This window comes from Diadema setosum, chromosome 3 (assembly GCF_964275005.1).
Source record: "Diadema setosum chromosome 3, eeDiaSeto1, whole genome shotgun sequence".
NCBI lineage: Eukaryota > Metazoa > Echinodermata > Echinoidea > Diadematoida > Diadematidae > Diadema > Diadema setosum.
The window spans coordinates 2085716-2103923 of NC_092687.1; the positions used below are offsets into that span (position 1 = coordinate 2085716).

At 39.3% G+C, this 18208-nt stretch overlaps 1 protein-coding gene across 1 annotated transcript in view; it reads left to right on the forward strand.

Annotated features, from left to right (window-relative positions):
* Positions 1-219: 219 nt before the first annotated feature.
* LOC140226659 (uncharacterized) overlaps positions 220-18208 on the forward strand; it is a 36402-nt gene continuing 18413 nt past the window's right edge. The window contains exons 1-6 of the mRNA XM_072307100.1: positions 220-289; positions 2559-2716; positions 7433-7732; positions 12982-13204; positions 17208-17242; positions 18110-18163. Coding sequence (XP_072163201.1) covers positions 220-289; positions 2559-2716; positions 7433-7732; positions 12982-13204; positions 17208-17242; positions 18110-18163 — 840 coding nt within the window. The remainder of the gene's footprint in view (positions 290-2558; positions 2717-7432; positions 7733-12981; positions 13205-17207; positions 17243-18109; positions 18164-18208) is intronic.

An 18208-nucleotide genomic window follows, 5' to 3' on the forward strand; every position in this document is an offset into this window, starting at 1 on the left:
AAATGTAGAAGCAATTTTATTACAACTACTGTTTATGTTTTGTATATTTGAAAATACTTTAACATTGATTATACCGATTAACATTTTTACATTGGTTGTTTCTATCCCTTACAAATTTGAGAAATATTTTGAAGCACTAAAGCTGGGTTTTGGATTCAGCTGCACAATGGTAAATGTCTTTAAACAAACTCTTGTTCTTATGGACCATATTATACAGGTATGGTGAATAACGACCTGTATGAGCCCTTTGCAGGACCTGATCAAGGCTCATTACCCTCACCCGGTCAAGGTAAGGAACTTTGGGCAGCAAGTGTGCCAGCTCACACTCACTTGGAAAAAAATACTGTAAAAGGAGAAATGTCTGTGTGCATTTTAATTTTGCGAAATTCACAATGGCCATTATTTGCGAAATTTAAATGCACGAATGTTCTTATCTACACTAATGCATTGAATGCCAGTGGCAATTTGGGAAAATTTCATGCCACAAAAAAGGCCGTCGGCTCCAATTCGCGAAAATTTCATGCCGCGAATACACAGTAAATATCATGTTTTACAGTGATCATCAGTAAAGTGGATATTTTCATGCGACAAATATTTCACACTCAGCCGGGTAAGAAGAGTTTCGTGTGGTTTTAATTCAGCAGAATCAAGACATCAACTACTACTGTAGGTCATTTGGCAAGCAAAAATATTCGCGTCCTTTTATTATTTCGCTAGTTTCTAGTTACGGGAAATGCACAAAAAATTCCACTTTTACAGTATTCCCAAAATTTATTTGCTCCGCCAGTATCTCTGCCAGTAAGAGGAACCTACGGCTGGCAGAGGTTCAATGTTTTTGGTTCTGTATGTTTGTTTGTTTGTCTGTCATGTCTGTTTGTGCACAAGATAATTCGAGAAAGAATGAACAAATTTTCACAAATTTCATAGGGTGGGTCATGGTGAGGTGAGAAAGAAACAAGATTTTTGGGTCATGAGGTCAAAGTTCATCGGTCATAAGGTCATAAAGGACGTACGCTAAATGAGTGTTTCCTAATAACTCAAGAATGGAGGATTGAATTTTTACCAAACTTGCAGAGTGTTTTGATAAAGTATTAAAGAACAAAACAGTTTAATTTGGGTGTCATGAAGTCAAAGTTTAAAGGTCATAGGGGTTATGGCGGACTTCAAGTAAGATTAATCTTCCCATAACTGAATGGATGATCAGCTTTTCACCAAACTTGCAGGGTGTGTTCAGAATGAAGTAAGAAATAAAGTATTAGATTTGGGGGTCATAAGGTCAAAGGTCGTAGGGTCATGATGGACATGAAGCAAGCTTAATCTCCCAATGATTCAAGAACAGATGATCTGATTTTTACCAAACTAACAGGGCATGCCCATAATGAAGTATGAAAAAAGAAACAACAAAATTTGAACTCAGAAGGTCAAAGGTCAACAGTCATTAGGGTCATAAATGACAAAATGAGCATAATCTCCCAATAACTTGACAATGGATGGTCCGATTTTTACCAAATGTATTGTGTAGATGTCCCCATACAATTGTACCTCTATGTTTGTGTTGAAGATGCTGCCTACAAAATGGCGGCATTTTAATCGTGGATGGGTGGTGGAGGACTACTCTCTCGGAGGGGTTCTCTAGTTTTTTAAATGGAATGCAATAAACTGCTAAATATTTGTGTTAAGACACCTACGCACACATATCACTTGCTGTTGTAATCTGATTTGTATCTTGATGTTTTAGTCTTTAAACCCTTTCAAGAATTGCCTTGAATACAGCTGTAGTTCACATGTATTTGATCAGCTAATGAATAAGAAATCAATTGTTTGGAGGTGTTCTTCAGCCATGTACAGTTATATGCTTTCTGTTCAAATTGTGGTTCGTTGAATTAAGCCCAATAAGTACTGTTGACGTCAATATTTTCGCGTGATTTCGCGCTGAGCAGCTCAACAAAATTTTGTAGATATTTGAATTCGCACTGCTCATTTGTCAACAGATTCATAATGTGCAAAGAATATTGTGAAGGTAATTTCACAGAATTTAGAATTTGCCCTAGCCAGAAGTAGCGCAAAATACGCAAAATTTAATGTACCGCAAAAATTTATCTGTGTTTACCGTAACTTGAAAAATAGGGTTCAATAAACTGAAGAGTACTCTAAAATCAGAAACCTTCACTTCATGAAACTTTTGCAAATTGGAGCCAATCTCCTTTTTTGCAGTATAAAACTATTTTCAAATTGCCACTGACATTCGATGCCACCAGATTGTTCTCACAAGATTCAACTCTCACAAATCTTGGCTCTCCTTGAAATGCGTGAGCGTTTCATGCACGCGAAAATTTCTAATCTACAGCAGTGGTGGATCCAGAGGGGAGCGCAACCGGCACACGCCTCCCTTTACTTTTCATTAAAAACAAAAGAAATAAAAAAAAAGGAAATGAGACCCGGAAGTGGCACCAGAAATATTACTTGTGTCCTCCCTTTGCAAAATTCCTGGATCCGCCCCTGTACAGTAATGGGTGTTGATTGATCATGTCATCCCGTCCTCCCAATCCTGCATCTAGGTGATGATTACGGCGGTCGTCATGGTTCCGGATCTTACCGGGATGACTTCCAAGGGGAGCTGGAGGTCAACCCGCTGTACGCCCCCTGGGAAGCCCCCGCTCAGCAGGACAAGCCCCGGTTACCCCCTCCGACGGCACCGAAGCCCGCAGCACCAGGGGTAAGAGCAGAGCCCCACCCCCCCCAATCCTCTCAATCAACCTATCAAACCTCTTTCTCTCATATTGTCTCTTCTCTTTATTCTGGGCGTTCTTTCGGGGTGTGTTCGAGCGCTCAAAAGCGATCATAACCATACAAACTGAACCCAAACGAACCGTATTGAATTGTGCCACATTTGGAGTGTTTCAGTGCTCTGTGGAGAAAGCGTGCCTCATGGGTTATTTCTAGAGGGGTCACGCATTTTGTTGCAACAAGATCATTTCAACTGGCGCGCTTAAGCTACTTAGAGATGTCCTGAAGAAAGCGAATGAACTCTTTGCATTATGACGTATGTGCACATTATGCACATTCTTCACACGCCAACTTTTGGTACGGTTTTGGTGCGCTTTTAGAGCACATCCGGAGGTTGTCCTCTTTTGGCTCGGTGCAGTGAGGTACGGTGCACTTTTGGAGAGTTCAAGCACTCCTCTGCCACAGGTACGTTCTGGTATCGGTTTGTTTTAGGAGAGCACTCGAACGCACCCTTGGAGGACATGTCGAAAGAATTTTCTCCGCACCCCTTGACCAGAGAAGCTGCAGAAGAATAGAGCGATTCATCCCATCCCTCGCTCTCTCTCACACTCTTCGTCTGTCTCCTCTCTTCATTGCAGACATTTTCTCTCGAGGAAATCTTTCTGATACGTTGTATTTCCTCCGCACCTCTGGACAGGGGATGTTGTGGAAGGATATTGTCCTCATCCTATTGTCCTTGTGAATGTAAACCATTACTCTCTAGCTGTGGTTCCTTTCCTCTCCCTTTCTTTGGTACAGTTTACAGTATGTTCCAAAAAAAAATTACAATCGGATTTTCGCATTGCTAACACCCAATGTGATTAAGCTGTCTAAATGCTACTTCAGGGTCTTAAAATGTAGCAGCTTACATATTGTAGCTCTATTTTGCAGAAAACCCCATTCAATTTGGTTAAGCGGTCACAGAGAAATGTGAATTGTTGTAAAGCATGTCATGAGTCTGATTCGTCCAAGTTTAGCACTTGGATGCTCTTGGAACTGCATATTAATGCGTGAACACAATAGACAGAACTTGGAGGGAAGAGATTGCTGACATGCTCTACAAAATTCCTCATTTCTCTTTGACTACTGAGGCAAATCGAATGGGGTTTTCTGTAAGATGTGGGCAGTGAGTTATACTTTCATACCCTGAAATTGTATTTGGATTGATTCTCTAATTTTAAAGTTTAAAGTTTTATCGTTGCGGATGGTATCCTTGTAATTTTGTCAGGACATACGGTACACTGTACTTGTATTCTGTGTGTGTGTGTCTGTCCAGCTCTTTCCATCTCTTAGTTGCACTCCGTGTCTTCGTTCTCTTTCTCTTTTCCATTCTATTATCATCCCTTTTCGCTCTCTTTGTCTCTTTTTCTCATTGTGTCAATCTTCTGTTCTGTTCTCTCCTTTCACATATCTTCCTGTCTGAGTGTATCTACCCAGCTCCTTCCACTTCTTTGTCTCATTCTTTCTTTCTTTCTTTCTTTCTTTCTTTATCCTCTGTCTCTTTTCCTTTCTATTCTCCTCCCTTCATACTTTCTCTTTGTGTCTCGTTTTTTCCATCCTCTTTCCCCGTGTTCGGTTCTCTTCTCCTCCAACATACATTATGTATGCTCCTTCTGGCCGCAATTTCATTGATTTGATTCCAGTAGCCTCTCTCTTTTTGAGGCATCTTTCCTTTTTTTCTGTTGCCTTTCTACTGTTTTTTGGCCCACCTTTTCCAGTCTTGGATTAGAGGGGCACAGCACTCAGTTCTAGAGTCTGTCAGGCAGCCCCATTATTCATGTGTCCTAATGGCCATTTTTTTACGAACCATAAAACGGACATGCGCACAAACGAACTAAAGAGAGCCTCGTGGGAATCGTGATGAAATTTTGCTGTGAGAAGAGCATGATTGATTTCAAAAGAGATCAGCAGCTCTGATTGGTTGTTTGCAGTGACAGGTTAAAAGGTCATAGGGCAGAGGTTAGAGGGCAGGGGTCAAATGCTGGTAGTGTGTAAAGTAATCCCAGCACCCCTGGAAGAATTCTACTCAATGCACGCCACCAGGATATACTGGTGGGATGGCACATGGTGGGTGCTTTCCAAGAGAAGTCGATAATCTTATCCACATACTGTATTACCATTTTTTTTGTTTGTTTGTTTGTAATAACCCAAACCATTGTCTGGTGGGATTCTGTCAAATTCGGCTCAAGAAAAAGAAAATGAGTAATGCAGCATGTAGTATATGTGTATAATATATATACATGTACAAAATATGCACAGGCTACACCTACACTTTGTATATTCATTGTAGCAGTTATTTATAAAGCTTTGCTAGCAAAACTAAAGTGTGTTAGTCTGACACAGCGGGATATATGAACAGACATCGGGATATAACCCTGCTCATACATATTCATCACCTTGCGGCCATATTTGTGTAACCTGCTGGAATTCATTCACTGGACACGCTGGAAGGCGGACAGGGAATTCCTCCATGCTTTCACTTTCTTTCTATGCCTCTGTGCCGTTAGAATGGCCGCAAATAACCTGAGTGGACAGAAGCATTTTGATTGAAATCCTGTGACTTCCAGCTAGAAGCGTGAGCTTATTTTGAGAGGATGTAAAGAAGGACTAATTGTAACTGATTGACAAATTGCCCTACATCGACGTAAATAAGCACTGAATTGATCAGTGTTTTAGTAGTAGCCATGATAAAAAATCATGGGCGTACATACTCAAGCAGGATTCGAACCTACGACCTCCTGATCACCGGACAGGCGTCATCTCCACTAGACCACCGAGCTTTCGCATGCTATAAGGATTAGAACCAACACTTGCTGTCGGGCGAAAGCTCGGTGGTCTAGTGGAGATGACGCCTGTCCGGTGATCAGGAGGTCGTAGGTTCGAATCCTGCTTGAGTATGTACGCCCATGATTTTTTATCATGGCTACTACTAAAACACTGATCAATTCAGTGCTTATTTACGTTGATGTAGGGCAATTTGTCAATCAGTTGCAATGAAAACATCTCGACGGAAGAAATTCATGAATTTGAAGGACTAATTGTATTATAAAATGGGGAAAAAAAAGGGTGGTTTGGCGGACTAACAGTCTTACTTTTACTTGTACTTCCTCCTTTTCCCCCATTTTTGGGGGTTCTTGCAGCTTCAAACATTGCCAGGCATTCCCCCTTTCCACCCCTTTAAGCACCGCAATGGAGGAAGAAAACCTCCTCTGCCTTGACAAATGTGTTAACGATGAGAGAAATAAACTGGATGCATCTTGACTTGACTAAGAATGTGGCGTGGAAGGGGCTGAATTTCACTTCCTCTTCTGAGCTCCAGCTTAAGCCCTCCACTGTTTTATTTTCCTGGTGCAGTTGATAGATTTTGTCATTTAGATTACTGAAAATATTGTTAGCAAGGTGTTTTTTTTTTTTTTTTTTAAAGAGGGCTTCTTTTTTTTACTTCTTTCATTTTCTCTTTTCCCTCCTGTGAGATATATACATGTAGTATTATAATTCACAACATTTATATAGCGCGTTATTACATAAAATGTCTCTAAGCGCTATGGGACAAAGAAGACAATAGAAAGGGATGAAGAGGAAAGGAAAGAGAGAAGAAGAAGGTACAGTTTCAGACATGGTATAAGACATGAGACACAGTCATAATACTACTCAATAAACAAATACGTTTTTTGCCGTTTTTATGCCGCCAAAATCCTGAAATATCAAAATACAGTGTATAGTATTGCCAAAGTGCTATCATGCCTAAAGCACATGCTATAATCATGAGAGAAAGACAAAAAGCAAACAAAGAAAAAATACTAATCTCTTGGTATTTAGAAAAAAAACCCTCAAAAATATTCAAATGTGGGTGTGTTTATGGGTAGCCTTACATACAGTAGAATGTGCAATATTCGTTGTATGATCTGTATATACTCTGGTTCCCATGTGAAGACCACATCATCCATCTGGCCTGTTTCCATGGCGATGTCATCCAACCTGCAGCATCATGATCCAAGTTGTGTGATGGATGCTCCGGTGCACAGTGGCTATTAATTTCCATTTTTTGTTTTTTTGTCTCCTCCCACTCGATTGGCCCCACCCCCATCTCCCTCTGCTTGCCAACGCATCCGTACCGCATCTTGACCCCTGTGACCTTTGACCTTTGACTATTCCATTCATCTGTAATATTCCTGTTTCATCTTCACCAACTACGCATCTGCCCATTTTCGATGAAAATTAACCCCCCCCCCAAAAAAAAAAAAAAAATTATATTCGTTGTTAAAAATAATTTTTCTGTAATTGATATTTTTTTTTTTTACTTCTAATGTCAATCCACAACAACAAAAAATAATTTCTTTATGTTAATTTATGAAACTGGTTCAACCCATCACATATTTTCAAATCGTCACTTGATAATGCATTCATGTTGCATTTGATGAATGCACTTGTAAATACTTTTTTTTTTTTTTTTTTTTAATCAAATGGAACAATCATGGCTGCCTTTGCCTCATGTGGGGATTTTTACTCTCTTTTGGTACATTTTTGCATTATATCCTTTGATCCTTCTCCATCTCCAAATTGCCATGGTAACCGCATCATCCTCACCTCCCCTCCTCCCTCTACCCCATTCCTCATTCCTTCCCCCATTGCTGGCTTCTCCCCCCGTACCTGCCCCCCTCGGCAGAAATTGGACTTGAGTAAGTACCCCGTACGGACCGAGGCCTTGATGCGTCCCATGGGGAGCGTCAACCGACCCAACGACCTGCCGGTCCGGCACCAACGCCGCCCGCTTCACCCCCAACCCCCCTACCAGCCCTCTTTTGCCAGTCCCGAGAGTGAGGAGGGGGCGGGCTACGCCAGTCCGGCGGACGCCATCCCCTTCGATCAGGCGCGGCGGTTTGTCGGCAGCAACCTGGGCGGCCCCGGGGCCACCGTGCCCCAAGGGATATACGCCCAACCTCACGATCACCTACCGCGAGGCACAGTAAGTCGGTCGGGGAGTGCGTCCTTCGATGTTGGTCCTTAATCGTCTTCTTCTTCTTCATCATCATCAGTGGAAGCATGCTTGCATCTTGTCTTCCTTGTTCAGACAGTATTACCCATCACCCTCTCTAATCTTCTTGATCCCTGGAGAGCACCCTTCAACATTGTGTGATGCACCTCACACCATGTAGCATTCGCTCTTACGTATGCCGCTCGTGTATAACCTGGAACTTCTTCTCAAATACTCACAATGCCCCCATTCTATTATCTACTACATACAGCTCACCATGTAGCATGAAACTTACATGTGTACATTTGTATTTCAAGATCCTAAAAAGCATTCTGCTCTGTAGTATATCTACACATTGTAGCTTGCTGTGTAACCCTAGATATCAATAATCTTCATGTGAAAGGCCAAGCAAATTTGTCTTTACAAGCATTTCGGTTTTTTGTTTCGGTTTTTTTGTTTTTGTTTTTGTGTGTGTGTTGTTGTTGTTTTTTAAGGGGGTAGGGTTCAGGGTAAGGGGGACAATTCAAGAAAATCTTTACTCATGAAATTAGATATCACGTGGCTATCCTTGTTAGTATTGTATCAAAATCATTTAAAATATGTAGTAAAAGCATATCAGCAACGTTCCACATATCTTAACTTTTTAGTAATTGAATGACATATATTTTTGGCCAAACATTTGCTGTAGGCAACTTACTTTTATTGCTGTTTTCTCCTCTACAAAGTGGCTAGTCACCTATGCCACTATCTGACTGAATAAATCTTAGTGAAGCTCATTTTCTTCCCAGAGGAAGATTAAAAAAAAACTCAAAACAATTAAGAAATAGAAATAAACCTAATGCTCAAATTTACTTGGCCTTTGCACGCACTTGTGCTAACAAGTTCTAATATATTATCTTAGACCATATTCATCCATACTGCCATATGTATAGCGATATATATTATATCATGTATACATTTATCTTTTCATTAATGTGAACAAGAAAACAACAAACTTGCTAAAAATGTCCTTAGCTGACTAATGTAATTGTGATGAGTTTTACAGGAGGGTTGTAGTCTGTGACTAACCTGTCTCAGTTTTTTCGCCGTGTGTCCGCGCTTGTAGTGAATAGTTGTATTTGCATTGGCCTGTGGTGGCGTTGTTTTTCTGCTGTTTGTTGTCGCGATTCTGACACTACAGTCAGCAGTCTTGTGCACTTACCCAAATAAAAAGGCCGAAAAAAAAAGATAAATAAAGCAAAAGTCTTGTCTGTATTGGTGTTTCCTGATCCAATAAGGAAGCTAACCACCATCTTTGAATGTAGTTTGTATGTAATGTGGTAGAGTAGACTAGAGCTGTATTCAACATTTTTGTGACTACGTAACGTGAATGTTAATGTACAATACTGCAAAATATATTCGTGGCAAGAATTTCTTCTTTTTTTTTTCTAATTGGAGCTGATGACCTTTTCCATGGCATGAAATTTTTCTGTGAATTGCCATGGGCATTCAATGCATTTGCTCGTGAAATTCACAAAATGAGAATGCACGCGAACATTCCTTGTTTTACAGTAACTTAACATCTACCAAAGATCCAGCAGTATTCTACAAGACCTAGATTATCAGGGTCTTTTGTGCTTACCCAAATTATTTGCAAATTTTTTCCGCTGTGTGCGATTAAATTGCATGTTGTTGTTGTTCCATGTCTGTGATTGTATTTGTATGCCAGGCAAGAGTAAACCAAAAATCAGTTGGCTTTGTGTGCGTGGAGTTAAAGAAGAATTTTGTCTGGAACCAAGACTAGCTCTACTTTTGAGGCGTGCTCTTGTGCACCTCTGCAGTGCTGTGTTGTTTTCTTTGTTTTTATAGAATTTGTGTCCCTGCCGTGCTGTTCCTTTTTTGGTTGCTCTGTTATTACTTTTTTTAAAGGCACTGTACAGTTCTGGTTGAGGTGAGGATTTACAGTAGCTTTTAACGTTTTGTGAGATATTCAGAAAACACTCTATGAGATGTCAAAGAGCATACAATTCTAAGGGGTATCAAAAGTTGATTTGATGAAAATCGGTTTTGAAATGGCTGAGATATCCAAAAACAAGGTGAAACAAAGAGATCCTAATAAAAGGCGTGGACTGTCGCCTTTTATTATGATCACTTTTTTTTTATATCTCGGCCATTTGAAAATCAATTTTCATCAAATAAACGTTGAATCCTTCTTAAGATTACATACTCTTTCATATTTCATAAGAGGTTTCTCATTATCTCACTTAGAAATGTTATAAACCTGCATCCCTACCTCAACCAGTATTGTACAGTCCCTTTAACATTTGTGTGTTTTTTGCTGTGCACAGTAGAGGTGCTACAGACATGATGGTGTCTGTTTTTCTATCTGTCTGTCTGTCTGTCTGTCTGTTAGTCAGTAATCCTCCTTGTTCGTACTGTTAACTAGAGAGCGATTCTCTGAAGGCCGGCAAATATTAGTTAGAGTTTGAAAAGTTTTGTTCGATTTCATACATTTTTTATAGCAGTACGACGACACAGGTCCTCATAGTACTAAGTTTTTCGTATCCGGGTAATTACCCCCAGAGGGCAATTACCCTTTGGGTTAGGGTTAGGGTTAGGTTCAGGATTAGGATTAGGATTAGGGCCAGGGGAAGGGTGCGGGGTAATTGCCCAGGGGGTAATTGCCCTAGACCCCTAGTTTGTCAGCAACAAATTCTAATCATTCAAATATCTTTGCACACAAAACAGTCAGTATACCCCAGAACCACAAGAAATTATTTAAAGGGCTCATATAGTTTTGGTTGAGACCTAATTTCAGGTTTCTAACATTATTTTGGTGAGATAATGAGAAACCTCTTATGAAATATGAAAGAGCATGTAATTTTATGAAGAATTCAACATTTATTTGATGAAAATTGGTTTTGAAATGGCTGAGATATTCAAAAAAGAGCGATTCTAATAAAGTGTGGGACCCACACTCTATTACGATTGCTTTGTTTTACTTTGTTTTTGGATGTTTCAGTCATTCTAAACCTGATTTTTATCAAATAAACTTTGAATTCCTCTTAAAATGGTATGCTCTGTACTATATCATAATTGTTTTCTTGGTATCTCGCAAAAAATTAAAAGCCCAGTTCTCATCTCAAACAATACTGTACCATCCCTTTAATACTCTTTATATTGCCATTGTATCCTTTCATGTCATGTGATATTAGATTTACCACGTTCCATGGTAGTGAATCATATTGTAATCAAATTCTAGTGTATAGCCAGATATTCATCTAATATCCATACATCTTTGTATATTCTACGTTATGTACAGCATTCAACAATGTATATTTATACATGTATAATGTATATGCAGTGGCGGATCCAGAGGGGGGCTGGCGGATCCAGAGGGGGGCGTATCGGGCGTGCACCCCCTCTTTATTTGTTGTTAGAACAAAAGAAATAAAAAGAAAAAAGAATGAGATGAAACCTGGAAGTAGCACCAGAAATATTGTTTGCGCCCCTTCCCCCTTTACGGAATTCCTGGATCCGCCCCTGTTGAATATGTACATGTACATATCATGCTATATCCATCACATAACTGTAATTCCAGATATTGTGTATGTGGTTTTTTTTTTTTGTTTTTTTTGTTGTTGTTGTTGTTTTTTTTTACACCACAAGTGAGGTAGATTAGGCATGGTACACCTCCTGTTTGTTTAATTTCTAAAGTTAACTTCATTTGGGTTCTGAGATCTCTTGAATAATGTCTGAAATATCCTAAAGTAATCTTGGAAAAAGTTGCAATTATTTGTAGTGTTCTTGAAATCAAGTATTTGAGGATGTTTCTTACACACATATATATATATATATATATATATTTTTTTTTTGGGGGGGGGGAGGGGAATTTCAACTTTACACGTATAGGCAAAATTAGGTAACATATTGTACACGTATTTCCTCTGTTTTTTTTTTAATGGAAATCTGAATTTGCCCCATAAAGGGAAAAATGTTTTAGCTCTTTTCTAATTCTCCTTTTGTTTGTGGAGAAATTGTGGGAAGTTGATTAAAGTGATAAAACAGACAATGTAATTGAATGGAGTTTGTAGCTCATGAAAGGAAACAAAGAGTCTTTTGTACCAAGACTCCAGACCTTTGTGATAAAAATCGGCCCTCAAACAGTCCTGGGCCCTGTTTCATATAGCTGTTCGTAAAGTTACAAACGAAAACTACCCTATGCTGGAAGAATTTATGAATTTCACCTCTTTGAAATTTTACAACCATGTCAATCCTATCTGATGTGTACTGTGCTTCAGGCAAGGAACAGTTATAATGACCTTTTCTTTTCTTTTTTTTTTTACCAGTGTGGGACATACCGTATGCAGTGTAGGACATACTGTATGCCCCCCCCCCCCCAAAAAAAAGAGAAAATTACAATGGGACCCTCTGCAATGATAACTTTACAAAATTAATAGTAAATCAATCCAAATACAATTTCAGTGTATGAAACTATAATCTTTGCCTACATCTTACAGTAAACCCCAATCGATTTGCTTCAGTGGTCAAAGAGAAATGAGGAGTTTTGTAAAGCATGTCAGGAATCTCTTCCCTCCAAGTTCTGTCCATTGTGTTCACACATTAATGTGCAGTTCCAAGAGCATCCAAGTGCTAAACTTGGAAGAATCAGACTCATGACATGCTTTACAACAATCCACATTTCTCTGTGACCGTATAACCAAATTGAATGGGGTTTTCTATGAAATAGAGCTAAGATGTTATATTTTAAGACCCTGAAGTGGCATTTCTACAATTCAATCATATTGGGAGTTATCAATGCGAAAATTAGATTATAATTTTTTGGGGAAATACTGTATAATGACTTCAGAACTATGTTTTACACATTTGATACTTTGTGATGGCAGTGGGCTTCTTTGGTCAGGTAAGTTTGGATCTTTTCTGTTGTGTAGTACACTTGGTGTCAAATCTTTAATTACTACTGAAATATTTTGTGTCAAGTGTACATCATAGCTTATACGTTTCCAGTGAGCAGTTCTTTCTTGTTAGTGTGTGGGACACGGTGTAAAACCGTTGCTTCCGTACTGTTGTGTAAACATTGCAATCTTGATTTCGTGTTTGGTGTTAAACGCAGTGTCAATGTTTGCATTCTCGATGTACACTACGCAGAGATTGTATAGTGAGCCTTTGTTTACAGTTTCTGCGGAATATATGTGTAAGGCACAGTGTAACACCACAGTCTGTTTCTCTCTGTGGTGTAGTTCCAGAAAGTGAAGCCGTCCGTCCCGACAACACCGCGTCCAACGCTCCCCTCGACAAACTCGTCCATCGCTAGCGAAAGCGGTCAGGACACCTTCTACTCAATGAACATGAGCCGGCAGAGCAACCAATCAGGCATCGGCGGGCAGCTCCAAGGCAACCAATCCAAGCTAAAGAGCCAGCGGGACATTTTCATAGAAGCTTTGGAGAAGCTCAAAGATCAGTGTAAGTGTAATGCCACTGGTAACACAAGAACAGCTTCAGTGTAATGCCCATAGTTATACAGGAGTAGGATAAGTGTTACAGTACCAATTTTTAACACAAGAATAGTAGAAGTGTTATGCCAATGGTAATAGAAGAGCAGTGTTAGTGTAGTACTGGTGATGACACAAGAGCAGTGTTAGTGTCGTACTGGTGATGACATAAGAAAGAGCAGCGTTGGTGTTGTACTGGTGATGACACGAGCAGTTTTAGTATAGTGTTAGTGGTAAACACGAGCAGTAATAGTGTAATACTTGTGATGACATAAGAGCAGTGTTTAATAGTGTAGTTAGGCCTACTGGTGATGACACAAAGAGCAGTTTTAGTGTAGTGTATTGCGGGTGAAATTTGGAGCCTCCTCCAGGAGGTTTGAAAGCTGGCTCGAAAAAGTCGTCTTCTTGTCTGTGTAGATTGCTCAGGCTGCCTGTCCAAAGCAGGCCCTGACTGGCTCTGTTGCCATGGTAACCAAGTTATCTGTTGATAAAGGGGGGCGGGCTTTGGAATTTCTTACATAACCCTTCATCCCCACACCAGTGGCTGATGGCCGATGCAGATGACATTATATTTCTTGGAATTCAGAAAGGCAGATGAAACCTTGTAATAGTCCATGCATTATTCAAATCATGCATTATTCAAATCTATGATTCCATTAATGTGTGTGACGTGTCACGTACGAAGTAAGACGTAGACAAGTTACAGCATACTTATCCATCCATGTGCAAGGTTCACATATTTCACATTTTGTTTCTGTCCTTGGACTGAATTTAAACCATAGATTTGATTTATACTGCCTTTATGAATACAGGTCCGAGTAAGGCACATGATACATGTAGTGTACATTGATACCGTATCAGGGCAATAACCCCCCCCCCCCCCCCCCCCACACACACACACACACACACACACACAAGGGCAATTAATTACCCCCAGCTAAATACTGGTTAGTGATAACGTAAGAGTAAAGATTAGGGTTAGAGTTTGGGTTAGGGTTATTATTAAGTTCAGGATTAGGATTAGGGTTGGGGGAAGGGGAAGGGTCTGGGGCAATTGTCCAGTGGGTAATTGCCCGAGACCCCGTGATACCACCTGACCAGTGTATTACCTTTTATATTACCTCAAATTACTGCACTGTACATTGTATATCAATCAACATGTGTTGTGTGTTTGTGTATATGATACTCTTCCTGTAGCCTTGTTGTACAATCATAAAATCCCTGAGGAACAAGCCAGTCTTGGTGAGTGCCAGTCATGTGATTAATCATGTGATTAATCATGTGATTAGTCATATGACAGTATCATGTGACTGGAAAGCATGTTTTTCCCTGAATGCATGAAGGCTCAGTTTCTTCTGGAATGAATGCAATGCAATTGGCCGGTATGAAAGAGCGAGGGAGAAATTGGATTTGCACAGCCTGGCATGAGGAATGCATAGACATGTAGTGTTCCGAGAAGTTGAAATATGATTAGTAATAATTTTTTATTTCTTTATTTTTATTTTTTGTTGTTGACAGAAAACAGTAAAAAATGAAGTGGCATTGATTTTTAGGTAGCATACTTTGGCTTTCTGAGAAGTTTCTTTCCCAAGTACATTTTCAGTTGTTTCTTTTCTGTGAAAACATGATGGTGTAGTACTGATAATTTTGACCCAAGAATCAATAAAAATGATGTTGCATCAATTTTTAAAGTTTGCATACATTATACTTGCTGAGAACTCTCTTTTACTGTTGAAATATTAATAATGATATTCTTTCTTTTTTTTATACCTACAAAACAAAACAAAATGATATGGCATCAAATTTTGAGGTAGTATGCTATGCAAGATGCACTACCTGAAATTAAATACTGTACATCATCCCAAAATTCGGATAAAAGTCATAAGTCACTTATTTCGCGATTTCTGTCATTTTTGTATTTTTGTATTTTTTTTTTACATTTGTCAGACTCGGGAAATCCAAGGTCGATTTAAAAATGTTTGTCAAATGCATGATGAAACATGAAAACCTTTGAGTCATAAAACATTTATAGACCGTAAAATTGAGACACAAATCATTGAAGATACCATACATATTGTACCTGTGATATTTGCACACTTTCATGTAATGATTTTGCTTTTGGATTTTTCTTCTGCCAAAATTGCCCAGTCTTGCAATTTTTCTAGTCTTAATGTTTGCACCACGGGGAAATGAATGTGGTGACTGGTCATGATTGAGGAATTCATGCTGTTTTCTCCCATGTTATGCAGTATGTCTGACCACTGCAAAGTGCAGAGACTGCAACTCTCCCGCTTTTGAGAGGAGATCTCCCGCCGAAAGCCCATTTTTTGCAAAATCTTCCGTTCTCCCGCTTGAGATTTAGTTTCTCCCGCCCTGGCTCTGTGTCTCCTGCTTGAAATGATCTCTTATTTCGTGTCATCGTATGTTGAAAAATAAGCCTGAGAGAGCATGAGAGAGCATCTAGAACCCTTGAGCTTCCAGGGCTCTTAAGTGGACCCTGGACCCTGGCTGCAAGGAACTTCCCGCTCGTGATGTGCGCTTTGCACACATCAAGTTGGAGTCTCCAGTTTGCGAGGGGTTTCAGTCGGGAGAATCTCCAGATCAGAAGGTGCTTGGGGTTCGAGTCGCTGGAAGTGGACGGGAGGTTTTTCGTTGTCTGTCCAGATGACCGTGAACGTTTTGTCATGCACGTGTTCCCTCGTGGAGGATTCGTCATATTTCTTGATAGAATCTCGTAACTGATAACCAGGAGGTAGTAGTCCCAAGAGCCAGCAATTTGATATGGAGTCAGTATCGGGGGTTTAGAGGTCAGAGGTAGTAGGCAATCTTTAAATCATGTAAACTCAGTTTTTTTTTGTTTTTTTTGCAGCATGGTTAGACGCTGTGAGCATCTTTGCAAACGTCTTTCTGCATGTAATACGAAAGTATATCCTTGCATTGTTCTGTCGAATCTCCCTGATTTTGACGGGTAAATGTTGACGGTCTTCCGTACACAACTCATAAGGTGTGATGAATGTTGTGTACCTCAAGAATCTCACCGCAACCTATATACAAATCTCCCCCCCCCCCCCAAAAAAAAAAAAAATAAAGAGAAAAAGATTGTCCCTTTTCGACAATGAAGCACCAATAAGAACTCTCTTGAAGCCTGTGCATCAAGTTGAATTGTTGTGTTGTAATTCAACCTGTAATGGTATTCATGACTTATGACAGCAGCACTTGTAGATTTCCAAGATCATTAACCAAAAATGCAATTTTATGATATTTTTGGTTGCAGACCCATAAATGTGTGGTGAGCGATCATGTTAACCCATATAAAGTCGGAGATCATAAAGGGAAGGAAAATTTGTGTAAGGCCAATTTTTGGAAGGAAACTTTTAACAAAATACTATTCTGTTTGTTAATTTTCAGTAGCCAAGATACGGGAAAGTGAAATGAATACTAATGTTTAATAAATCTATGCATTGCTGGTACATATGAAGGGTTTGTTTGCAAAAACCGATAAGTCCATATTTGCCAAATGGAGATATTTGCGATTAAAGGTCAAGAAAAATAAAGAGAATAAGAAGAAAATTTTTGCTTCTTTTGACCATAACTTCAAAAATGTACCTTTATATGTAGTGACCAATACATCATTTAAAAGGTATTATTTTGTACTGTATAACAGAGACCGTACTTCAAAATCTTCAAAAATGGACTTATCGGTTTTTGCAAACAAACTCTTCATATGGTATACTAGTAATACTCATAATCTGACTTGTATGTAGTTGGCTACTTGCGAATATTCTATTCCAAAGAAAGGCTGTGGGCTCCCTCGTACTTTGAGTGTCTCTGGTTTGACTGTAGTTTCTACAGAGTGGCACTGGCTCTCTTTCTACATAATCCTGGTTTTAATCTTGGTGTTAATCTTGGTGTTAATCTTGGTGTTAATCTTGGTGTTGATTTCAATTTTGTTTCTTTCTCTCCTCTTATTACAGACTCATTGGACAGCTCAAGTATAGACCAAGAATCGGTAAGATAAGAATAAAACTGAATCTCTTTTTTGATATGTAAAAATGCCAAGCCTTGGTGGCTTTTGGCATATGTAGTGATACTCCATACAGTTACCTGAAAAATGTGTGATTTTGCAGCATAAAGGTTAATGTTAGACTTGATATTGAATATTTACAAGTTAATAGATAGAAGTTAGAATAGAATATGTAAGGCCACAAAGACGCGAGAGTAAGAAGTCATATGTTTTCTACGATGAAATTGGTCAAAATGTTTTTACTACACTCTAAATACTAACTTGTAAACTGTAACACTGCACAGTGGGTACCAAAGGAGGTTGCCGCTCCATCATCGAATCATCACGATGAATATACAATTGCATCTAGGCTACCAATATGTATGTCACAAAGCATGCACGTTTGGCCTGTTTTATCGTGGAGACCATGTTGTTATCATTAGAAGTAATTTGTAGCAGTGGTAGTAGTAGTGGTACTGTTGTGGTAGAAGTAGTGGAAGTACAGTAGTAGTAGTAGTAGTAATAGTAGTAGTGGTAGAAGTAGTGGTATATTAGTAGTTGTAGTAATGGTAGAAATAGTGTAGCAGCAGTAGTAGTTAATATTTGTAGTAGTGGTAGCAGTAGTAGTAGTAGTAGTAACTGGTAGCAGTAATAGAAGTAGTAGTAATAGTGGAAGTAGTAATTGTGGAAGTAGAAGTAGCATTATGTTATAATATTACTATCTGGATTGTTAAGATACACCATGTACTGAGATGAGTTGGCTTTGCTCTGTAAATCATTTGAACCAGCCGCAATTTTCTTTTGTCAATTATCATCTTATTTTTTTTATTTGTCATTAATCTCCCCTTTCACAACCCCCCCCCCCCCCTCCAGGGCACGATTGAGAAATCAGGCAAGATTAAGAAGGACAAGAAAAAGGTGCCCAAGGTAAGAATCCCGCCAAAGATGGTGCCAGACATGTTTGAGGGAAAA